The 26,442-nt window shown below is 33.5% G+C and overlaps 1 protein-coding gene across 3 annotated transcripts in view; it reads right to left on the bottom strand.

The window, feature by feature from the left end:
- Positions 1-26,442, bottom strand: part of Tbc1d8b (TBC1 domain family member 8B) — a 64,670-nt gene that overhangs the window by 25,044 nt on the left and 13,184 nt on the right. For 2 of the 3 annotated variants that reach the window (XM_027932494.3, XM_071606447.1), the window contains exons 2-10: positions 23,439-23,549; positions 21,087-21,205; positions 19,997-20,222; positions 19,052-19,292; positions 15,235-15,442; positions 14,416-14,577; positions 5,958-6,107; positions 4,793-4,943; positions 4,071-4,285 (exon numbers count right to left, since the gene is read on the bottom strand). In XM_027932494.3, coding sequence (XP_027788295.2) covers positions 4,071-4,285; positions 4,793-4,943; positions 5,958-6,107; positions 14,416-14,577; positions 15,235-15,442; positions 19,052-19,292; positions 19,997-20,222; positions 21,087-21,205; positions 23,439-23,549 — 1,583 coding nt within the window. The remainder of the gene's footprint in view (positions 1-4,070; positions 4,286-4,792; positions 4,944-5,957; positions 6,108-14,415; positions 14,578-15,234; positions 15,443-19,051; positions 19,293-19,996; positions 20,223-21,086; positions 21,206-23,438; positions 23,550-26,442) is intronic. The other variant, XM_071606446.1, reaches the window with a different exon arrangement.

The raw sequence follows: 26,442 nt of genomic DNA, 5'->3' as shown, positions 1-26,442 counted from the left end.
AATGATCCAAATGGTCACCACCTGTTCAAGAGATATACAAAATGTGGTATATCCATACAATAGAAAGTTATTTAGTCATAACAAGAATGAAGTAGAGATACCATATACTAAATAAAAGAAGGTAGACATGAAAGACCACATACACTATCATTTCAGATAGATAAGATGTCTATACTGGGCATCTTCATAGAGAAAGAAAGTAGAGTAATGATTGCATGGACCAGAGAAAGTAAGAAATGGAAAGTAAATAGTAATGAATACAGGGTTACTTTTTGGAGGATGAAAATGTTTTTGGTGATAGTTGTATGACTTTCTGAATATACTATAAAGCATGAAAAGGTGAAGTTAGTGTGTGGCATATCTCAACACAGATAGAGATAGATATGCAAGCCAGGTAAGCATTAACATATCTGTATAGCTTACATGGGTTTTTGACCAAAAGCAATATAACTCGTTTACCATATTAAATTCAAAACTCTATATTCTCAGACTTTAAGGATTCTCCATGATCTTGTCTGTTATAAACTTTTTAAAAAATATTTCTTAGCTGATGGACCTTTATTTTTTATTTATTTATATGCAGTGCTGAGGATCTAATCCAGTGCATCACACATGTGAAGCAAGCACTCTACCACTGAGCCACAACCCCAGCTCCACATACAAACTTATTTACTACTTGATACATGAACTTAGCCAGTCTGATCTCTAAGGTAGGCTCAATTCTCACCTGAATGGTACTGTTCATATGGTTACCTTAACCCAGAGTAACTTTCTTCTTGCTCTGTTTAAATTTGTTTTCATCTTTTAGAAATCAAAATCTAATGCTGCCTACTTTGAAACCATCTCTAAACTACTTCATAGAGATAACATCACAAGCTTTGTGTAAGCTTTTTTTTAAACATTTTTTTAGTTGTAGATGGGCACAATATCTTTCTATTTATTTACTTATTTGTTTGTTTATTTGGTGCTAAGGATCAAACCCAGGGCCTCACGTGTGAGAGGCAAGTGCTCTACCACTGAGCTACAACCCCAGGCTAGCTTTTTTGTTTTTTTGGTATCAGGGATTAAACTGAGGGGTGCTTAACTACTGAGCCACATTCTCAGCCTGTTTATATTTTATTTAGAGATCTTGCTAAGTTGCTTAGGGCCTAGCTAAATTGCTGAGGCTGGCTCTGAACTTATCATCCTCCTGACTCAGCCTCCCCAGTGGCTGGGATTACAGGTGTGTGCTTGTGCCCACCTTAGTTTAAGCTATTTTTTTTTAAATCTTTATTTTATTTTTATGTGGTGCTGAGGACTGAACCTAGTGTCTCACAACCTAGTACTTGTGAGGCAAGCACTCTACCACTGAGCTACAACCCCAGCCCCATGAGTTCAGGCTTTTTTTTTTTTTGCAGAGGGTTCCCTAGGCATTCTTTTTTTTAAAAAAAAATTATATATGACAGCAGAATGCATTACAATTCTTATTACACATATAGAGCACAATTTTTCATATCTCTGGTTGTATATAATGTATATTCACACCAATTCGTGTCTTCATACCTGTACTTTGGATAATAATGACCATCACATTCCACCATCATTTCTAGCCCCATGCCCCCTCCCTTCCCCTCACACCCCTCTGCCCTATCTAGAGTTCATCTGTTCCTCCCATGCTCCCAGTCACTATCCCACTATGAATCAGCCTCCTTATATCAGAGAAAACATTCAGCATATGGTTTTTTGTTATTGGTTAACTTCACTTAGCATTATCTTCTCTAACTCCATCCATTTACCTGAAAATTCCATAATTTTATTCTCTTTTATTGCTGAATAATATTCCATTGTGTATAGTCACATTTTTTAATCCATTCATCATTGTTACAAGAATTAAAATCAAGAATCAATAAATGGGATGGACTCAAACTAAAAAGTTTCTTCTTAGCAAAAGAAACAATCTGTGAGGTGAATAGAGAGCCCACATCTTGGGAGCAAATCTTTACCCCTCACACATCAGATAGAGCAGTAATCACTGGGGTATACAAAGAACTCAAAAAAGTTAAACACCAAAAAAACAAATAACCCAATCAATAAATGGGCCAAGGCCTGAACAAACAGTTCTCAGAAGATGATTTACAATCGATCAACAAATATATGAAAAAATGTTCATCACCATTAGCAATTAGAGAAATGTAAATCGAAACCACTCTAAGACTTCATCTCACTCCAGTCAGAATGGCAGCTATTATGAATACAAACAACAATAAGTGTTGGCAAGGATATGGGGGAAAAAGGTACACTCATACACTGCTAGTGGGACTGCAAATTGGTACAGCCAATATGGAAAGCAGTATGGAGATTTCTTGGAAAATTGGGAATGGAACCACCATTTGATCCAGCTATCCCTCTCCTGGGTCTATACCCAAATGACTTAAAAACAGCATACTACAGACACACAGCCACATCAATGTTTATAGCAGCACAATTCACAATAGCTAAACTATTCACAATAGCTAAACTGTGAGTTCAAGCTTTTTGAGAAAAGACATATTATGCATCTTTTGTACCTTTCATAGATGTAACAATATGCTAAAAAGTACTTGTCATTTAGACAGTTCATGTACTTAAATTGTTTTTCAAAAAAAATTCTCTAGGGCTAGGCATGTAATTCAGTGGTAGAGTACTTGCCTACCATGTGCAAGGCCATGGGTTTGAGTCCCAGTAACTCCTACTCCCCCCCAAAAAAATCTCAGTTAATAAGTTTCAATGGATAGATGGTATTGATATGTAATCTTTATGGGTGCTCAACCTATTAGAAATGAATGTATGGTACAGAGTACTTCCTATCCCCCATAATTCAATCTTTTCTTCTTCCATAGTAGCTGGGCACAGGTCTATTCAGCTCACACTACATGTCATAGAATTCCTTTTGATTTTTTTTTTTTTTTTTTTTTTGCAGTACTGGGTATTGAATCTAGGGTTGCTTCATCACTGAGTTATATTTTTGCTTTGATATTGCAATCCTCTTGCCTCAGCCCCCCAAATCACTGGGATTACAAGCATGTACCACAACACTTCACTCACAGACTTCCTTTTAAAGAGATGTGGCCATGTGATAAACATCTTCCAATAGAATGTGGGTGAAGTGGTGTAAGAACCTTCCAGGCCTACTCTGTCAAATCTCTCACAGTTTCTTCATCTCCTCTACCTGCTCCTCTGTCTGTGGTAATAGCAACAGAAGAGTACCTTAATCTCACAAAGAACTGTCTATTAACCTAAATACTCACTTTCTTCTGCTTATTCCTTTAAGAAACAATCTTCTCTTATTTATTATTATTTATTTGTATTAACAGTCTAGCCTAATGAACACAGAGTATTCCTAAAGGATTTTTTCCTAATGATTCCTCTACTACCTATAAAATAAATTCCAAATGACTGACCTGCTTCAATCTACCTTATTTTTTTCTTCAACTACTTTGCTTCATTAACCATACACTTTACTAAACAGAACATTGTCCTATACACACTCCCCATTTACCTCTGTTAGGTTGCACTGATCCTTTCACTTAGAATATTCTTGCATTCTATCTCTTTATGTCCAAAATTCACCAATTTTCATGACCTGAAAATGTCACCTTTTCTGGTTCTCCCAGATGAAATAATTTCTTTTTACTATAAATCTCAACAAGATTTTATAATCATTTAGTAGTTTATCTCACTTGTTTTTCATTTTCCCAATGAAAATGATTTTAATATGTATATAAGTATATATAAATATATATGTACATATATATGTGTGTGTACATATATATTTCTTTCTTTAATGGAAAAATTCCTACCAGACATATCTTAAAATAGCCTTACACATGTGGCACCATATCTTTTATAGAGCAAGGACTCAAAAATACTTATTAAGTGAAAAAGATAAATTAATAAATATCAATTCTAAATATTCCTACTACTATCATACTTACATTAATAATATTCACTATCAATTCCACTCCATAAAATTCCCAAATTGGTAGAGTTGGATTTAATGTGATTTTACCATTTGAAACATTCACACAGTTGGGTTCATAGTGAGGTCATACCTGGCAGTACCCTATTTTGGGATTCCTATATGCATAGGCAGTAAGTACCCGCCTCAGAGCAGATATGCCAGTGTCACTCTGAAATGCTGGGTGCTCAGGCAGGGAACGACGCAAGTCACGTTCAATTTCTTCAGTAGCCAAGTTGCAGGTCCCTAAAGACTGTTTAACCACTTCAGCATAATAGCCAGGATTAGTAGCCATGTCATTAACAGCACCTGTATAGATGATTGCATTCACACACAAAAAAGGAATATAATATAGCTTGCATATAGTAGCATATTAGCATATATATGAAGAATTGCATTTTAAAATTATTTCATTACCTTGAAATTTAGCTTTATGATTAAGTTATTTCTGAACACAAAGACATACACAAAAGAAAATGAAGGAAACGAAAAAGCTTTACACTGGTATCTAAAATGTCAAACTAACAGTATCTAAGAGAATAACATTTTTATGAGATTTTTTCCCCATTTAACTTTCTTTTGACACTAGAGATAGAGATTTCCATCAATTGGATATATCTTGCCTAATAAATTATTCTGCTCAGGCACTAGATGTGTGGATATATAGGTAAGTACACATAATTACATATCTTTCTCTCTTTGACTAGCCTGAATTCCTGATGAGTAAGACTTTGTCCTATTCATGTTTGTAATTCTTTAGCTTAGGGCATAATTCCCTAATTTCTGCTAAATGAATAAAGTTAATAGCTGAAATACCTGAAAAAAGCAGCCAGAGCTCTCCTCTTAAAGCCTCTGGAATCCCTCTTACGACCAGATCTCGAGTCTTTTTGGTTCGAAACATGCTAACACCACGCCCACATTCTGAAAATAGGATGTTCCATGACTGTTCCTTCATCTTTTCTTTCAACTGTATCAAAAAATCAAAGCAATCAAACAGAGTGAGAAAATAACTTCTTTAAAATAAACTGCCCACCCTCTTCACCATGAAACAATATGTATGGATATCAAGAACCTACAAAATAAAAATCAGTATTCACATAGAATTCAAACCCTGGACCTTGTCATCACAAAAATCACTTAAACTCATGTGAGCAAAACAGCTTTAATTCACTATTTTATAATTCTTAAAACTCAAATAAAAATGGTAAAGGGGTCATGCATAGGAGGTAAAGCTCTGAACCATCAGTATTCTCAAATGAACTACATTTCAGCATAGATTATTAGAAATATATGCAAATAAAACTGAATATCAAAAATTTGTTTCTCATTTTCATTTTTTTTTGGTAGTGGTGATTTAACCTAGAGGCACTTTACCACTAAGCTACATCCCCAGCCCTTTTTATATTTTATTTTGAGACAGGTTCTTGCTCTGTTGCCAAGGTTGGTCTCAAACTTGCCATCCTTCTGCCTCACCCTCCCAAATTGCTAGTATTACAGGCATGTACCACCATACCTGGCTTACCCTTATTCTTTTTTTTCAAATTTTTATTTGTAGATGGACACAATACCTTTATTATTTTTTAATGTTGTGTTGAGGGTTGAACCTAGTGCCTCACATATGCTAGGCAAGCACTCTACCACTGAGCTACAATCCCAGCCCTTCTTATTCTTTTTTTCTAAGTAGTTTTTTAGTTGTAGACAGACACTATACCTGTATTTTATTTGTTAATTTTTATGTGGTACTGAGGATTGAACCCAGTGCCTCACACATGCTAGGCAAGTGCTCCACCACTGAGTCACAACCCCAGCCCCCAGTACTTCTTAATCTTAACAATACTCTTTGTGTGTTGTGGAACCAAACAACACACATAGTAGTACTTTCTGGTAAACTTTTCCAAATCTCAAAAGAAGAGTTATCAGCCCTGGTACATTCTGATCTCTAAGATTCCAGTTCATAGATTTAAATAGTTTATTTTCCTACCATTTTAGAATTAAGAGTCTCCAAATTTTGAGGGTGAAATACTGTCATTAAGGCTTCGGTGTTCACAGTTTTACTGCATTCTTTTGTACATGTTGAAGATCGCATCTCAAAATTATCAGATGGTTCTGTAGAGTCAGAACCAATAGCACCCTGAAAAACAAAGACAGAATGTAATTGTAACAAATGCATGCTTAAAAGTTTCTGAAAGAAAAAAAACTGCTAAGGTTTTATCTGTCATTTATAAACTACAATCTATGTACATATTAAATATTATGGCAATGTCTCAGAGAAACATTGCTTTCCTATCAGAATTAGAGATATCAACAAACTGACTTCAGGAAAAACAAACTCAAAACCTCAGTGAAACCATTACCCAACAAGCAACAAAATACTGGCAAAACATTCAAAATAAATCATTTCAGAACACCAGAAATTAGGTGGGCATGGAGGCTTGTGCCTAAATCCTAGCAGCTTGAGAGGATGAGGCAGGAAGATTGCAAGTTCAAAGCCACTCTCAGCAAATTAATGAGGCCCTAAACAACTTAGCAAGACCTTGCCTAAAAATAAAACAAAAAATGGCTTAATGGTTAAGCATCCTTGGGTTCAAGCCTTAGTATCAAAAACAAAACAAACAACCTCCCCCCCGCCGAAAACACCAGAAATTAACCAAAGGCACAGAATGTATTGAAAAGCATCTATTCAAGAAAACCAATGAGGGTTGGGGATACTGCTCAGTGGTAGAGTTCTTGCCTAACACATAAAACGCTGAATTTTTTTAAAAGTTTATTTTTAAATTAATCAATTATTATTATTATTATTTGCGGTGCTGGGGACTGAACCCAGAGCCTTGCACATATGAGGCAAGCACTCTACCAACTGAGTTATATCTCCAGGCCTAATTAATTAATTTTTTTATGTGATGCTGAGAATAGAACCCAGTGCCTCACAAATGTTAGGCAAATGCTCTCCCACTGAGCCACAACCCCAGCCAAAGACCCTCGATTTGATCCCCAGCACCATAAACAAAAACAAACAGAAAACTAAAGTGTCTCAGTAAGAACAGCAGTCTGTGGGGTTTTAACTTGAGGCCATTCCTATCTTCTCTCCCTCCCAAACTTGGAAATATGATAGGCATGAAAACTGGCACTATGATAGCTAGTGAAACTCTAGGATCATCATTAAAAACCCCATCCCTATCCCATAGCACAGTCAATGTTTAAACCAAACTAGTAGCTCCCTGGAAAATCTCCACCTGCAAGATGTTATCATTTGATTCACAGCTTTGCTAAGTTAAAAAAAAAAAAAGCCTGTTTCTAGGGCATTATAGAAAACAACAGCAATCTTCTTGTAACATCATAATTGCTTAAGGCTGTTATTTCAGTTGGGGCAAACAAAAGCCTGGCTGAAGATTTTAAAGGAAGAAATGGAGAACCAGATGACCATATGGAATGCTGAAAAGTTTCAACAAATTCTTAGGGATCTAGAAGCATGCACACATATGCAGAGCTGCAAGTGACCCAAGGAAAGAAGCTATACAAGAGAAGATCCCAGTTACTCAACTCTAGCCATCTCTGAAAGCAAGAAATGAAAGCTAAGGTTAATTTGTAAAATTTCTGAAGTTTGAATTATACCTTTACACAAAGATGGAAGAAAACAAGGTAAAAGAGCTTTTCCAGTTTTTGCATTAATGCACTTTTTTAAGTCCCATCTAACTGTAGTAGGGTTCCAGAGGATTAATTTGATGCTTTTCCTTAGAAAAGCTTTCAGGAACCTTTACCAACATACTTAATAAAATTTAACTTCTCTACTAATATCATATTAATTAATTGCAATTGGACACAATATCTTTATTTATTTGTTTTTATGTGGTGCTGAGGATCAAACCCAGTGCCTTGCACATGCTAGGCAAGCACTTTACCACTGAGCCACAACCCCAGCCCAAAACTTCATGTTTTTTTAAAGGTGTTTCTCCCTTTCTTAAGCTAAATATGTTGACAAAGATTCTTTAAAGCTATTTTCATTAGTTTAGCATCTGAATTAAGATACAAATAACATAATAAAATTGATGCATTTATGGCATAAAGTCAGTGGTTCTAATATATTCAGGGTTGTGCAACCATCATCACAATCTTAAGTTTATTATGATATCATCACCCCTAAAATAAATCCCCTAGCCCTCTGCAGTCCCTCCCCCATGACCTTCCCCCCATTCCAGGTTCTATATAACTAATCTGTCAGTATAAATTTACCTATTCTGGACTTTTCATATAAATGGAATAATATAATATGTAGTCTTTTGTGTATTACTTCTTTGAACTTATTTCAAGGTTCATTCATATTATAGTATGTATCAGTATTTCATTTGTTATTGCCAAATGATATTCTACTGTATGTCATATTTTATTCCTTTATTCATCATTTGATGGCTTTTTTACACTTTTTTGGTAATTGTGAATAATCCAGCTAAAAACATCCATGAGCAAATATTAGGGTGAACATTTATTTGCAGTTCTCTTGGGCAGATAATCTAGAAGTAAAATTACTGTGTCATATGGTAACTCTACACTCAACATTTTGAGGAATTGCTTAACTGTAGTCCAACGTGGCTGTACCATTTTATACTCCCAACAATGTATGAAGTTTTCAATTTCTTCACATCCTCCTCAACAGTTATTATCTGGCTTTTTAATTATACTCACTCTGATGAGTATGAAATGTTATTCCATTATGGTTTTGTCTTGCATTGCTCTAATGACTAATGATACTGAAAACCCTTTCATGTGTTTGTTGGTCATTTATATTCTTTGAACAAATAGCTATTGAAATCCCTTTTCCATATTTTTAGAAAGTGTGTTGTTTACCTTTTACTATTGAAGTGTAAGAGATGTTTATATGTTCTGCATAGAAATCCCTTATCAGACATAAAACGTCCAAATATTTTCTCCCATCCTGTGAACTTTTTTTGTGTTGATACTATCATTTGTAGCACAAAAGTCCTTATTTTTTATGTATTCAAATTTACCCATTTTTCTTTTGTCATAATCTTGTCAATTAGGAAATAACTGCCTAATTCACAGGCATAAAGATTTACTTCTATGTTTACCTGGCAAGTTTTATAGTTTCAGCTCTTTAATGTAGGTCTGGCGTGTTTTGAGTTAATATGTAGTATCTTGATATCCACGGTCCCACCACTGTCTGTTGAAAAGACTACACACTAAGCAGGGTGTGGTGGCACATGCCTGTAATCCTAGCAATTTGGGAGGCTGAGGCAGGAAGATCACAAGTTTGAAGTCATCCTAAACAATTTAGCAAGACTCTAAGCAACTTAATGAGATTATGTCTCAAAATGAAAAATAAAAAGGGCTGGGAATGTAGCTCAGTGGTAAAGTGCCCCTGGTTTCAATCCCTGTTTTTTTTTTTTAAAAAAAATGAATATACTTTCCCTCTGTGAATTGATTTGCCATCCTTGTGAAAAATTAAGTGATCATAACTTCTAGACTTTCAATTTTTATTACAGTGATCTATATGTCTATCCTTTTGCCAGTATCACAGTTTACTAGGGTTGTATAGTAAGTTTTAAAATGAAAAGCATGTGAGTCCTCTTTGAGACCCTTGCATTTCTAGATGAATTTTCTGATCATCAAAGTTGTAATTTTAAAATTACTCAAATTCTGTGGATTAACTATACCAGAAGTCTTGAGTTCCTAGTAGGGGTACTTAAAAAGGCTTACCAAGGTCATCACTCAAACTTTAGTAGTTTAAGCAAAATGAAAAGACTGCCCATGATTGAGGTGGAGGAAAAGTGGCAGCTTAGTAGAACGGTCCAGTGGCATTTTAGCTTAAAACCAAGAAAAGTCAGTAATAGACCCAGGAGGGTTGGACATTAAGATAGGATCTAGGTAAAGTTACAAAGGCCGATTCAAATCAATGTCTGAATGAATACAAGGGTATGGCAGAAGAGCCTAATAATGGAAAATTAGTGATTAATCATTATAGGGCACAAACTACAACAGTTGCCTTTAAAAAAAAAAACCTGTTTTGCTGCATCACAAACTTACTTCCTAAGATTAAAATTAGCTGTTTTATTGAGGAATTAAATGTTGCAAATACATGTTGACAAATTCATAGTTTTAGTCTAGATCCCAAGCAAGGTACATTATATGACTGAGGCACCAATTATCTATTGGTAGTATATCCAAACTACAGGGAAAATGTGTAAGAAGGAAAAGCAAATAATCTCTTAAGTGATGAAACCCTACACATAAATTTATAAGAGTGATGACAAATATGCTCGTTGTATCCATAATTATCTCCTAAGTATTCAAAAATCAAATTAACATATTCACCTTCAAAGATGTGGCTTAAAACAACTTCATACTTGACATATTATTATCTTTGAGTTACTAGGGATTGAACCCAGAGCCTAATGCATGCTAGAAAAGCTCTCTACCACTGAGCTACACCCTAGCCCTCATACTTAAAATTATTTAAAGAGTTTAATAGACTGTTTAAGGAATAAAGCTTATTTTTTTAAACATTTATTTTTTTGCTCTGGCTCTTCTGAATGGAAGATTTTACCTCATATCCATCCAGACCAATTCTATATATCTGTTTATTTAGGTTCTTGTAACTCTGACTGGAATAATCTTCACGCTCATCAAACATTTATTGCCTCAGCAAAACTGAGTCACAGCAAGAAAGTAACAGAGGTTGCTAATTTTATGGCAGATATTCTTAAACCTGTTTGATTTTTGGTGTATGACAGAGTTTAGAAGTAGCATATGCCTCTAACAGTAAAGGAAAGATAGGGCAGATTAATATTTATGTGTAAACTTACTACAAAATATCAGATTTAAATTAGACTATCTCATAAACTTGGCACAATGATGATTGGATCCAGAGTTAACCTGAAAAAACAAAAATTAAGACAAAAATATACAACCCCCCACTTTTCTCAAATATTAGAAGCTTATCTTAAATAAATTCCCATTCATAATCCATAATTGAAAATGGGATGCTAATTTTATTTCTAAAAATCTTTCTGGTTTCCTACCCTAGAAATAAATCTATTACTTCCCACAGCTACAGTATCTATTTCTAATTTATATTATAGTTACAGGAAACACATTACCTTATTCTTATAAAGGAAAACAAAAATTAGTTATGTGAGTTAAACTACTATTCCTATCTGATTACATAGAATAAGGAAACCACTACTGGTTTTTTATAACTTAAAACTCCTCATTTTAGGGCTGGGGATGTGGCTCAAGTGGTAGCGCGCTCGCCTGGCATGTGTGCAGCCCGGGTTCGATCCTCAGCACCACATATAAACAAAGATGTTGTGTCCACTGAAAAAAACTAAAAAATAAATATTAAAATTACAAAAAACTCCTCATTTTAGAATCAGGAAATACCTCCTTCTATCAAGTAGAATGAATGTTCCTGGAGCATATTACTTCTAATTAAAAACTTAGAAACTGGGATAATGCTGGTTATGATAAGTAATAAAATAAACACATTTGCATATGCTTGGATAATCTGTAGAAGGTATTTATTTGCCTATCTAAACACTTTAAGACATAAATGCGTTTTCTAACCTTTCTTGACATTCCATAGTTCCTACGATTACTTGTAATGCAGTTTAAAAGCATCAAGCAGGGGCTGGGGTTGTGGCTCAGAGGTAGAGTGCTCGCCTAGCATGTGTGAGGCACTGGGTTTGATCCTCAGCACCACATAAAAATAAAGGTATTGTGTCCACCTATAACTAAAAAATAAATATAAAAAAAAATAAAAGCCTCAAGTAAGAGATCTTCAACAGTGCTTTCTATTCTTAGGTCAGTTTGTCAAAAACTAAGTTAAAGAAGCCCATACTTCTTCATCTCATAGTTTTGAAAAATTATCCAATAATATTCCTTAATTATATATGCCAGTAAAAGTAAGAGATCAGTCAAGTGTGGTGACACATGACTGTATTTCTGGCTACTTGGGAGGCTGAGGCAAGAGGATTTCAAGTTTGAGGCCAGATAGGGCAATTTTGGAGACCCTGTCTCAAAAAAAAAAAAAAAAAAAAGCAGTGGGGTTGGGATATAGTCAGTGGTAAAGTGCTTGCTTGGCATGTGCAAGCTATGGATTCAATCTCCAGTACCCCCCTCTCACATAAAAAATAAAAGATTAAAATATCTTTTAAACACTTGATTAGAATTTTACAAAACCTGTTTATGCATCCAGGTTTTATCATAACTCATAAAAATGGAACATTTTAGTTGATACCTATTTCAAATTTGGACAGAACTGAGTTTATGCATAATCCCAATTACTTCTGGGAGCATTTGTTCTTTGTACCACATCTTTGATGTACTCATAGGAAGAAATTTCTAACTTCCTTCCTACATTCATGTTTTTATTTTATTTAAATTCTTTGAGATTAAGATTTAAAAGTCTAATGTTTCTTATAAAATTTAACCAGGTTTGTTAAAATTATAAAATGCACTCTTTTGTTTCAGTAAACTGGGTGTAACTCTAAAATAATAGAGCTACAATTTCTTTTATTTAGAAATCAAATAGAAATAGTTCTTGTTTTAAAAAGCTTTCCTTCACTAATATTTAAAATATACTATTGATAAAGCTAGATGTATAGAGACAATATTAAAATAGTCAATATTTCTCGTCATTGCTATGAAAAAATCTTCAGTGAAAAAAGAATATTAGGACAATTAAAAGATATATTTCAGGCTAGGGTTTTGGCTCAGTGGTAGAGCACCTGCCTAGCATGTGTGAGGCACTGGGTTCAATTCTCAGCACCACATATAAGTAAATAAATGAAATAAAGGTCCATCAACAACTAAAAAAAATATTTAAAAAAAAGATATATTTCGCAGGGCATGGTGGCAGTGGCTCAGGAGGCTGAGGCAGGAGGATAGCGAGTTCAAAGCCAGCCTCAGCAAAAAAGCAGGGTGCTATGCAACTCAGTAAGTTTAAAATACAAAATAGGGCTGGAGATGTGGCTCAGTGGCCAAGTGTCCCTGAGTTCAATTCCCGGTACCCCTCTCCCCACAAAAGAGATAATTCCAAGCAAATCAGTGTACTGATTGGTATTTTGTACACATCTTTATAAAACCTCTAAAAATGGGCAAGAAAAAAATAGAAAACCTTATAATTCTGACATATCTGGAAAGATGGTAAACATATTTTGAAACAAAATCCTTTTTTGACAACTGAGCATACTCAGCTACTAGAGACACATGAGTTGTCAGGGGAAAATTCCAGTTCTCTAGGTTCTGGGGAGGCAGATAAATTAAAGGAAATGGAAACATAAGTAGAACATTGGATCTAACATAAAGACTATCTGAAATAAGACAAGGACAATATTGGGCAGTGGTAGCGCAGGGAGAAAAACTACCAAACTGATCAGATTTTACTTGTGTTTTCACATAAAACTAAGAAATATTTTGGGTACATACTAAAAGAGTGAGAGAGAAAGTCGGGCAAGAAAACCTCCTGACAGCCAAAATACAGATTCTGTGTCTGCAACTGAGATGATATATATTTCTTAAATTATATTTTTTTCATTGTGGTTTTTCAAAGGGAAATTTAGTCTTATCAATACTGCATTATAATTAACTTAGGATATTATTTTCAGCTTGTACTGCAGAAAGTGGGAAAAGGCTCTATATTTCAGTCCAAATAAAATATAACGAGCAAAGCCAATATTAATTTTTTTCTCTGAATCTTTAATTAAAATATAAACAGTTACAATTTGCTAAGCTTTATCAAATTATTAAGACATGACGTTTCTGGGAACTGAAAAAAATTCATCTGAATTCAATCTGTCCACATTTCCATGAACATACTAAACATCAAAATCAGGCTCTTAACCACTCTTTGCCAAGAATATTTGTCTGCTCTAATAGTTTGCAAGTAAAGGGATATGCCACTATTTTGCTTTGGGCTAGATTATGTAAATGAGGCAAATGTGCTAGTTAAAATATAAAAGATATTCAGACTGGTTTAAAATTGAGATCTCTGCAGCAATAAGAGAAAGATCATTTTTCAAGGCCTTGTTGAATTCTCCAGTGTAGCATGAGTTGTTCAAAAAAAAATTATGAGGGCTGGGGCTGTAGCTCAATGGCAGAGCAGTTGTCTGGCATGGGTGAGGCACTGAATTTGATCCTTAGCACCACATAAAAAAAAAGGCATACTTCTGTCTACAACTACAAAAAATTAATAGATACATTAAAAACAAATTATGTAAAGATAGAAGGTGTGTTTCTATGAAAAACAGCAAATACAGTAGAAAGATCCAATAATATTTTTAAAAGTATGAGTTTCTAGATTCAGTCTTGAAAAAAAATAAACATAGGTATGAATAGTAAAGGTACTATGAATTTCTTCTGAAAGAAAAGAACATATGAAACATAATGATTTCTTTCCAAAATTATTTAATTGCTATATTAATTACCTCTGTGCTAATATACTGAGTTGAAGCTGCCCGACACTTGAGGCTGAGTTTTGCCACCAGTTGCTCAAAGTCTTTAACTTCATTGAAGCGAAATGCTGTTTTTCCTTTGATGCTAATGATGACAGATTTACTGGAATCATCTGTCTTATCTATTGCTAAGACCTGGAGGGGAGTGAAAAGATAAATAAGAGATTCACATTTTCCCCTTACTGGTGATACCTTCAGATAAAATGTGTTTGGCTTACTCTTTTGTGGCTAAAAGTTTTAGTCCATGGTACAATCTACTAAGAAACAGACTTTGTTCAATCACGGGAGGGAGGGAGGGAGGGAGGAAGGAAGGGACTAGTTGCATAAATGATATAATTAACCTCAGTGCAAGTTAATTCATTCTCAAAGAAGAGGTTTAAGTAACGCGTGGCCTTTAAGATTGGTAATAATAATGAAAATTATTCACTGCCGAACACTGAAAATTTATTTCTGACTTACATAAAAGCCATCAATTCTATTCTTTCTGAGCAAGTTCATCAAATGTGACATTCTAAATTTTGATATTCATGTTTTAAATATCTGAATGTTCAAGCCCATTTGTGGTTTTAATTTGTTTTTCTAGTTTTACTTTCAGTAATAAGTATAAGGTGTTACTAAAAGGAATTGAGAATATCTCAAAAGCTAGTAATTTTAGCCTGAAGAATAATACTGAACACAGAAAATGATTATTTTAAATTACTAAAAGGTTTTGCATTTTGAGTTTCTATTAATTTTTGTTATTACATGACATTTTGCAAACTAAAAATTGATATGTAACCAAATTAACGTTACCTCTCGTAAAGGAATGATTACGCTACATAGATTGCCATCCTGGCTAGCAAAGCAGATATAATTTTCTGAGATGCACATTTTTCCATGAGTATTGAAGTGGCTGAATGGTACCCATAACAAACATTCATGTACTTCTTTCAAAGTCTCCTCTTTGGGCAGCCTGAAAAAGGCATTAAATTGCTCACTGTGGGCTCTGTTTTCCAAACCCCTGTAAGAAAGAAACAAAAGGGGGAGAGTGGCTCAAATGATAATTCTAAAGTATATGACATGCCTGTATTGATTAATTTAAATACACTGTACATGAGACAGAGTAGCCAGGTGCAGTAGTGCATGCCTGTAATCCCAGCAATTTGGGAGGCCTAGGCAGGAGGATCACAACTTCAAGGTTAGCCTCAGAAATTTAGAAAGACCCTAAGCAACTTACTGAGACCCTTTCTCAAAATAAAAATAAATAAATATAAAGGGCTGGGGATGTAGTTCAGTGGTGAAGCACCCCTGACTTCATTCCCCAGTACTAAAAATAAAAATAAAACAAAGCAGACAGATTAAATACAAAATGCTGTATTCTTCAATGAATTCTGAAATGGAAAAAAGTATGATTCCTAACAAATGCATTTCACTTCTTATTTTTTATAATTTACTTTATTAGAAGGTTGAAATGTGCACAAGTCTTAAACACATCTATTGTAGAGTGATTTGCTGGAAGACTATCATTATATTATTATATATTCATAATATGCAACTTGACTAAAACCATTCTCAGCAGACAATAATTTACATATTTGGTCATCAGAAAATCAAGAGTTACCCATTTCAAACAAAAGAAAATTTATGGCATCAAAATTTAGAGAGGAAGCTGGGTGTGGTGGCGAACACCTGTAATCCCAGTGGCTTGGGAGGCTGAAACAGGAGGATTACGAGTTCAAAGCCAGCCTTAGCAATGGCGAGACACTAAGCAACTCAATGAGACCCTGTCTCTAAATAAAATACAAAACAGGACTGGGGATGTGGCTCAGTGGTTGAGTGCCCCTGAGTTCAATCCCCAGTACCTCCCCCCCACAAAAAAAAATATTTAGAGAGTAAGAACAGTCCATAAGAGAGTACTGAAATTAAGTGAAATGAAAATTTAAACCAATGTTTAAAAATACCCCAAATAGAGGCAGGCTAAAACAACATTGCTTGTATAGGGTTGTGCACAGAATAGTAGTTAATAAATACAAATGACTTGTTAACTGATACATAAATATATAAATAAAAAAGCAATTGCTTTCAATAGTATAATTTTCCTAGGGGCACTAAATACTTGTGCTAAGCAGTAATGCCATCTGGAGTAATAAGTAAATTATGAAAGTTCTAACTCAAATCCAACCCAGTTAAAACTAAATTCATCCTTCCCACATATACTATTTGAATGTGGTATTTTAACATGTCTTCAAAATAATCTTGACAAATATGACCAGGAACCATGTTAATTTTTACCTTATGTAAATTGTAATTTGACAGGTTACTTCACTATTATTTAAAAGAATGATTGTGGTCCATTTATATGAACAGAAAGGTGTTTGTGACATATTATAGTAAGAGAAAAAACTATGTCATGTTCAGTCCCATTCATATATTTTTTTTCAAATTAAAAAAATAATGCATTTGGGGCTGGGGTTGTGGCTCAACAGTAGAGCGCTCGCCTAGCATGTGCGAGGCACTGGGTTTGATCCTCAACAACACGTAAATAAAATAAAGGTATTGTGTTTAAAAAAAATAATGCGTTAAAAGGACTGGATGGATGGGTCTGGGGTTGTGGCTCAGTGGTAGAGTGCTTGCCTAGCATGCATGAGGCACTGGGTTCAATCCTCAGCATCACTTAAAAATAAAATAAAGATATTGTATCCTCCTAAAACTAACTAAATATATATATTAAGGACTGGATGGATACACACTAAGAAATATTATTATGCTTCTGTATTGTTAAAATTATAGAAGTAGTCCCTGGTGATATAGCTCAGTGGTAGAGGTCTTGCCTACCATGTGTGAGGCCCTGGGTTCAATCCTCAGAATCACAATAATTAAACGATTAATTATAGAAGTAATACATATTTGTAAAAATAATAAACAGAGTCAGTAAAGACATTCCATTTTAGAAAAAGTGATTTGGAGACTATAGCTATCAGTTATTGTTCTTTTCGACTTTCTAGAAATAAAGATTTAGATATATAAGGTTTTCAATAGGTTCTTTTTTTTAGTTTTTTTTTTTTTTTAGTTTTAGATGGACACAATAACTTTTTTTAAATTTATTTTTTCTTGTTGCTAAGGATCAAACTCAGTGCCTCACACATGGTAGGCAAGTGCTCTACCACTGAGCTACAACCCCAGCTCTTCAATAGGTTCTTAAAAATACACAGACAAAATGGATTTTACTATAGCTTATTTAATACAAATTGGTAATGAATAATTTATTAATAGAAGACCTTCTATAGAAAGTTTCAAGGGAAACAAAATGGCTAAAAAGATCATTTATAGCAGCCAATCAAGGAAAAAACTAAAAAGCAAATGTCCAACTAAAATATAACATGAATAGGACTCTTAATCCTATAGAGTACTATTTATAAATCATGTACACTGAGACCTAATTTTGGCAATAAGGTATTAAAAAATTCACCTCTAATCTAATTTCCAGAAAGGCAAGCAGTCTTACAAAGAAATCCTTATGCATCTAGATTTTAGTAATGGTTTAGAAATATTCAAAAGAAACAACTGTACTTGATTAGGGATATTCTGATGTATACATATAACTTTGGCTCAGGTTACTCTTATTCTTTCCCATACAGACTACCTTCATCTTCCTTTCTAGAAAATGGTTGCACAAGCTATTTCTTGAACCTCTCCCTTCCTCCTACGCTTTGGCAAGATTCTTCCAGTCAACTGTTTGAGTATTGAGCAGGAATGAAAGGGCTCTATTCAGTATCAGCAAACTGAATCTACTGGCAAATAGCTATATGTCAGATACTTCTGATTTAGGCAGTGATAATGATTATTATTTACCTATTGTTTTTTATTTTATAAAGTGTTTTCACAAATGTTTAATTCATTCCACATAAGTGCCCTCTAAGATAGAAAAGACAAGATGAAAAAACTGAGATCCTAAGTGTATGACTTATCTAAGAATTGCTCTATTTTTATACTAAAGCCCATACACCACTAGCTACATTAATTTGCCTCTTCATTAAAAAAAAAAAAAAAATCATGCTATTGGGCTAGCTGTGGTGGCACACATTTGCACTCTCAACTTGGAAAGTTGAGGCAGGAGGATCACAAGTTGGAGGTCAGGTTGGACAAGTTAGTGAGACTCTCAAAAGAAAAATTTTAAAAGGGCTGAAGATGTAGTGGTAGAAGGCTTGCCTAGCATGTCCTGTGTTCAATTCCAGTACTACGAAAATATTATGCTGTCTATAATATAAAAATAGTTATTTAAAAAAATAAACAATAAGTTTAACAACCAATTTCAGACCTGAAATCATCTAAACTCCTCACAGAGAAATTTGGAGTTGGACTAATCACATACACACAAATTTCTACATTTCTGAAACAGTCCAGAAAAATCCTGTCTAAATTTCAAAAACTAACTTCTATTCCTTATTTGGATTAAATTTCACAGAGAATGAAATAATTTGTGAAAATGCATATGAATAAACTCATACAAAAACATATCTATGATCAACTCCAAATCAAAATTATAATATAACAGTCAACTTTTAATGCTAATCAATGCTACTATTCTTACAAACAATACTTAAAGAAACAAATATTAAGCCTTGAATACCTTTTGGTAATTTGTAGAGGATCATCAAGGATTGGGTCATTATCAAATGTTTCCTTATCGAAAAGTCTCTTTATGGCATAGTTTGCCAGTTGTTCCATAAGAAGATAGGTTTGGTTAATGTGCAAAAACATTGAAAAGTAGTGATTCTCCCCTTGAGAACATACATGAATACTCTCTGTCAGTATAACATTTGAAGTCTTTTCAAGTTTTGAGACTGCATCCCAGGAGATAATGAGTTTTACTGAAAATAAGAATTGTAAGTAGGCATGATTAAATTCTCAATATTAACTTATGCTCATAAATCAGGTCTTTTCAAATAATAACCACTTGAAAAATGCTATGAACAGCTAAAATATTTGAGTTCAAGATTAGTTAAAAACTTGAAACATCACCATGATTATGCAATAATTGGTGATTCTAGTAACATAATTTTAAAGAATTAAAATGCTTCTGATTTGATATTTCAATGCTTCTTTATATAATTACTTAATTATATAATCCCTGATGTAAAAGCTGTACATATACTATACACAGTACTGTTTGATTTTTATTGGGGCTACAAAGTGAGGGGTGGGTCATTAAGTACAATGGATACTGGATTCATATTGTATGTTTAAAACAAGGATTAAAACATGGAATGAAGCAAGCAGGTAATTTATAACAAGGGAAAGAAAGTAGTTATAATGATCCGAGATTGCCATCATGATTTACTATTCATTCACTTCTCACAATATGTGAAGCTTTCTATAAACACTTCTAAAAGCTTCCTATATTAAGCAACCAGTCCTATAAGGATTCTTTCTCTTGATGAAGAGAACTTTTTGATGTACAGTTTAATTACCTTTAATGTCAATCTCATTACTTTTTATATAACCTAACACCACCACAGAGTTAATAGGTCAGCCAGCAAATTCAAAACCGTGATAATCAACAGAAACCACTTACTTTCTGATCCCAACAAAAAAGAATAGAAGCTCAGAAAATTGGTACTAAGATAGAGCCAACCCTGACAAGGAACCCGTCCTTTCCAATAACTACATGAATAATAGGTCACTAATTTCTCCTGTTCTGGTAAACCAAAAGATTTTTCAAACTTCAAAAGGGCTTCTCGAAATTTCTCAGGATCATCTTCTTTTGCAAAAGAATGTTTTCCCTCTTCAGCAATTAATCCCTAGAGGAGACAAAATATTTTCTTAAAAATTCATCATCATGTACAAAAATAAACTTTATATGTTTGATTGAATACACCTGTTACATATACATATAGTTACATACAATGTTATACACACACACACACACACACACACATACACACACACTATATATATATAAAATTTCTTTTAGGATAGTGGTAAGCAGAATTTTTAAAATATATATGTTTATATTTTATATATATATTTTTTTTTTCCTTAGGGCAGAGGCAAGCAGAATTTTTTTTTTTTTTGTACTAGGATTTTTCTAATGCCTCAAGAAGCTACCACAAAAAAAGTATTAAATGTTTTCATTTTCTTTTGAACAAAGGTTTTACTCAAACTCTAAACTCAAGAGACATTGAAATGAAAATATCACTAAAAATACTTACATGGGCACCAATGACAAACCACTGGCTTTACAATTAATATTCCCTCTCTCTTTTCTGGTGGTGCTGGGAATGGAATCCAGGGCCTTATACTAGGCTAGCAAGCACTCTACCACTGAGGTATACCTCCAGCTCAGCTTTAGTTTTCCTAAGCATTATTCTGGCAATCATATGTGTGGTTCTACCAATCCTGAAAAGTGCTAGTAAAAGAATGACCTTCCAGCTGAGCATGGTGGCACATGCCTAGAATCTAAGCAGCTCCAGAGGCTGAGGCAAGAGGATTACGAGTCCAAAGCCAGCCTCAGCAAGTAAGCAAGGCCTTAAAAAACTCAGTGAGACTCTGTCTCTAAATAAAAAATACAAAAAAAGAATGATCTTCCATATAACTTCTGATCCTCATAAAAGATGGTCAAAGGTTTTAGTATTCCATTTACAAAATGTATCTATACCACTTACTCGTATCTTTCCTTGTACAAAATTAGTAATATCTTCATTTGAATCAAACACAGATAAGGTCTTCATGATATTTTGTTCCAACCAATCCCAATGCTGGGTTATTTCTTCTCTGTTGGCTCCTGAATAATAACATAAGAGAATATGACTCAAGGGAAGTCACAACAAAATGGCTGTTGATATTTACAAGCTTACTTTAAAAGGAATGTATCTGCTCACTTTCAGAAATGATAGTCATAAATGAATAAAGGTATTACATTAATTCTATTTCCTCTTCATATGTGGGCATGAATATATTTATCATTATAAATAGAAATAATATAATATATAATGAAAGGGGAAAAATTAATTATAGCTCACACAAAAAAGATATAAAATTCTGTAAACAATATAACATAACTGATGCATATTATCTTTTGAGGACATGTAAAATACCAGAAAATATACATACATAATTTAATCCTTGATCTTCAAATAACACAACTAGCATTATGTTGCCCATCTGTATGGCTGAAAACAGCATGCATATGATGATCCTAGGAACGCTGTGTAAATGTGGATTTCAACTGTGGCCACTCAATTTATGAAACCTCTGTTCAGTTACCCCATATGTTAAATAACTTAGTACACTTACAGCAATTTCATGAATGAGGTTAGAAAACCTGTAGCAAGGTTAAATGCATGTGACTTACTGAATCAGTATTAGGTGGTTTATTGAAAATCAGATTAAATATTAGTTCTAAATTGCTTTAGCAATGTCTATCAGTCTCCCCTTACCCCCATCTACCTTTAAGGTCTTCCCAGAATCAAGGATAATACAACTATCATTTAAAAAGAAGTATCTTGACCTCTTAGAATATTATTTTTTGTTTTAGGGATTGAACCCAGGGGTGCTTTACCACTGAGCTACATCCCCAGTCCTTTTTATTTTTTATTTTGAAACAGGGCCTTGCTTAGTTGCTTAGGGCCTCACTAAGTTGCTAAGTCTGGTCTCAAACTTGCGATCCTCCTATCTAAACCTCCTGCATCATTGGGATTAGAGGCATGCACCCACACCCAACTAGAAAATTTTATAATATATGGAGACTGACACATTAAAATAGTTATTGAAACTGCCAAATTGTTTATTTTCTAAAATTCAGTTAGAATTGCAATCATGTTACTAAAGTTGCCATACCAAGAAATGATCTATAAATAAGAGCCATGAGGAAATTTTAAAGCCTTTATTTTGATCTTTTATGTACATGAAAGCTCACTCACAGGTAATTACTATATTTCTGCATCAGCTTAACTTGGGAGAATGTTATATAATCATCCTTTATTTTTTTTAAGTAGAAAGGACATTTGTTTCTAAATAATTTCAACCAATCAGATTTAGAGTTGAGGTTATAGAATTTTTGTAATGTCCTCATTATTTAGTTCAACTGGCATTCAATTTAAAAGAACCAGGAGACAAAAATTAATTATACGTTGTATATTCATACATATGACATGTCTAGAAATTCATATCTTTTGCTTTTTAAAAGTATATCTATATTAGAAGAGAAGAGTAAAAGAGAAAAAGAAAAAAGGCAGTACTTCAACATAAAAAGGCCATAAATCTAGAAATCTGAGATTCTAATTTGGACCAGCAATACAATAGCATCAAAAAACAAGAACAAACTGTCACTGTGGGTATTTAAAAACTTATTTTGACTTGTTTTATTAAAAAGAATTATCACAATTCCTTTCCTACCCACAATATACATGTGGAAACATCTGAACTACCCCAGCATGAAAGAATATGTAGCAGGAAAGAATATTCACATTTTAAGGATATGATGCCTTTTTTGAGAAAGTAGGTGTATGAATAAAAAAAAAAGGTTCAATTTTTCAGTCTTCTACTTCTTTATGGGACAAGCTTTAAGTTTTGGGATCACATTTAACTTCACATTTTCCTCATTTGAGTTATTAGAAATGAAATATATGAAATAAATATTTCACAGGGAAGGTTCCTTCTTTCTAACAGTTGAATGAAGCAGAAATAACTTGAAAAAATGAATCATCCAGCAGTAGTACTGACCAAAATCTGCTCAGAATCAGCACTGTTGGATAACATGCTTCTAGTTTCTTACATCACTCGATTTTTTTTTTTCCTTTTTGCAGTGCTGGGGATTAACATCACTAGATTTAAAAATTCCTAGTATTCTCTTATCCTTAAATAAACAGAGATCTTAATACTCTCCCAAAGCAGATTTGCACATTTAACTAATTTCTAAATCTCAAAACAATTGAGGAGTAGAAATAAATTTGAACATTCAGTTTTTTTAGTATCCTTACTCAATTTGAGTAATACATTTTAAAAATCATACTCACCACATGCAATTGACAAGTAAACTTGAGAATCTGGTGTCTGGTGTAAGATGCGAAATGGAGCTACTTTAGCAGTAGAGTCCAAGACTGAATCAAGAGTCCCAACCAGAAGCCCTGTTGTAATAGAAAGATTGCTGAAACTAAACTTTCCAAGAGACAAATAAAATCAATACCACTTCATGTGACAAAACTAATGAATTTGTTTTTCAACTTTTCTAGCCCAAAGAGCCTTTTAATAATGTTTTTAAAGAAAAAAATATATTTGGGATGAAAAGATTATCATGTTCTAATATGAGTAGTGTTTGAGAAAAATATCTTTCAATTAGTGAGTAAGTTCAGTTCAATTGTCCAATTCTCATAATGTATCTGCAGCATTTATATACACCTCCTCCACAAGGTTGTTTGTATAATAGGTAAGAATATAAAATTGGGCACCACGGACTACCTGTATATGAATCCTGCCTCTGTCACTTGTGTCCACTTGAGTACCTGCATTTATCCACATTTATAAAATAAGGAGAGTAAAGAAAACCTACCACAAATGGTTGCTGTAAAGATTAAGTGAATTATTACATATAAAGCACTTAGGACAATGCTTAGCACACAGCAAAGCACTCAATATTAGTTAAATGTATTATTATTTAAGAAAATCTTAAATATTTAAATAAGACAAAACCTTGATTAACAATACTTTAATGAAGGGATTTTCTTTTTAACATTTTGTAATTCCTCTATTTGGAATTCAAGGCTCTTACTCAATTAGTCCAACTTTAATTATCTAATTATATTTCCTGCTACTTCCTAGAACAAAGTTTGATATTTTCTTAAACTAATAGCTAATTTCCCCCCTAGGGTCTTTGCTAAACAATTATCTTTTTACTAAGTAATGCTAACAAAATTCTTCTATTCAAGTACAGCTAATCCAAATTCTATATTTTCTTTAAGACACACTTCCCACATGAAATCTTCATTAGCAACCCCAAGCACTAATGCTTTCCTTTTCTCTGAACACTTATAACACTTCAGTTCCACACTATACAACCTAGCATTAGGTAATTAGACTGGTTATTACAACTACTTTCTAAATGTTTCATGTATAATTATTTGTTTCTCCTTATCTAGATTATTAGGTCTGGGGACAATAACCATGTTTTCTACCTCTGAGTCTGTATCCTTAACTTTCAACATATGCTGGGCACAATAAGGACATAGTTTGTTCACTTAACTCTATCAATGGGATGGCCTTGACTCATTAAATCTACTTTCTTTCCCAGAAGCTTTGATTTTTGGATTTTGATTTTACTCCATGAGGTATTTCCCTTTAATTTAGCATACAGATTTTTGAAAAAATATATAAATCAGGCTTTGGGCTCTTTTCCCACTTAAGCAGAGTTAAGATTTCAAGTAAACTTTAAATGAGAATATATGTAGGTTGATAGATGTGAGATAGAAAGTTATTATAAGCATAGAGGAAAGTAAATTACAGGATTCGAAGATAAACAAAGAGATAAAGGGAAATTTGGCTCAGCTAAAAAGATCAGAAAGAGTGGATATAGGAATAGATTTTTTTAAAAGTGAAAATGGGTCACAAATATAGCATACTATGAGTTAGAAATCTGACAGAGTATTTTGAGAATGGGACAAAGTATCAAGAGAGAAAACACTTGAAATGGCAACATATAGATGATATAGAAAAGAAGTTATGTGATAATAAAAAGTTAGGATATGGGCTGGAGATGTAGCTCAATGCTATAGCTCTGGCCCAGCATACAGAAGGCCCTGGGTTGAATCCTCAGCGCTGCAAAAAGAAAAGAAAAAAAGAAAGTGAAATTATGAACTGAAAATTTTGTTTATAAAACAGAAATCAGAAGACCCAAACAAGTATTATAGAAAAGGAAGATTTGGGGAAGAGAAAACAGGAATGAGGAGGCAGGACAGAGGAAATGATGATACTTCAATTAATAATGAGAGAATTATTGAAGGATTTGGGGATAAAAGGAAATATAACCTTATCACTTTCAGTGGTTAAGTAGTGACTGAGAGAAACTGGAGATTTGATCAAGGAAAAGACAAATGGGACTTAACATATATGGACAGTGTCCTAAGAGAAAGTGTTTGGAATGGAGTGTCAAGAAATGGAGAAAAGGAGAATGTTCTCAACAAGAAGGCAAGAGAGTGAAAACATTAAAAAGTAAGATAAAAGAGTGATGATGAAAGAAAGCTAAAAGAGGTAAATGTCTCCAGGTTGAAAAATAGAACCAAGTGTGTATAAATAAATGTGTATATAAATATATAGACAAAATTGTCAATATAAAGGAATTATAATTTCAAATTAAAGCTGGACAGTTTTAGCTGTTGATAATTTTCTCTTCCAAGAATTTAAATTCTAAAAAAAGGTTTCAAAAAGAAAATTTCAAATTTATAAGGAAAACCATTTATTTATTTATTTTACAAGATTTGTAACAAAACTAGCTCACACCTATTTCTGTATTCACACATACTGTAAAAAGTAGTATTAGAAGAATAGGAGAAAAAACAAAGGGGGTAAATAAAAATTTGGCTCAGGTGAAAGATAACAGTGGCAGTGTGGAAGTGTGAGGAGACAGCGGAAAGAAAGAAGAGGCATGGAATCATTCCTGAGTGATATAACAATTAGTACTCTGATAAGTTTTGAGACTGAGGATAAGGTGGTCAAAATCACTGGCAAGAAAGGCCATTTTTTTTGCAGCAGAAATGTTTACAAGATTATATGGGCATTATACTATGTAAAAAAGGAAAATGTTCAGTTTTTGTAAGTGCATGAAAGTAGGCAGTTAATATAAACTATGCAACAAATAATTTGGAAGCTAGCATAAGAATACAATTACAGTCACTCAGGGAACACTTCCAGCTCATTAAGCTGTAATCATCATCAAGTCTCTGCAAGTCATTCAGGAATTAATATGTGCCAATATTGTTATAAAAGTACAAGAAGATAAGCAGACAACTTTGGGTTGCTTTTCCATAT

Source organism: Marmota flaviventris, chromosome X (genome assembly GCF_047511675.1).
Source record: "Marmota flaviventris isolate mMarFla1 chromosome X, mMarFla1.hap1, whole genome shotgun sequence".
In the NCBI taxonomy this organism is placed as follows: Eukaryota; Metazoa; Chordata; class Mammalia; order Rodentia; family Sciuridae; genus Marmota; species Marmota flaviventris.
Note: the sequence above shows the minus strand (reverse complement) of the source record. Positions and strands in the feature narration are given on the sequence as shown.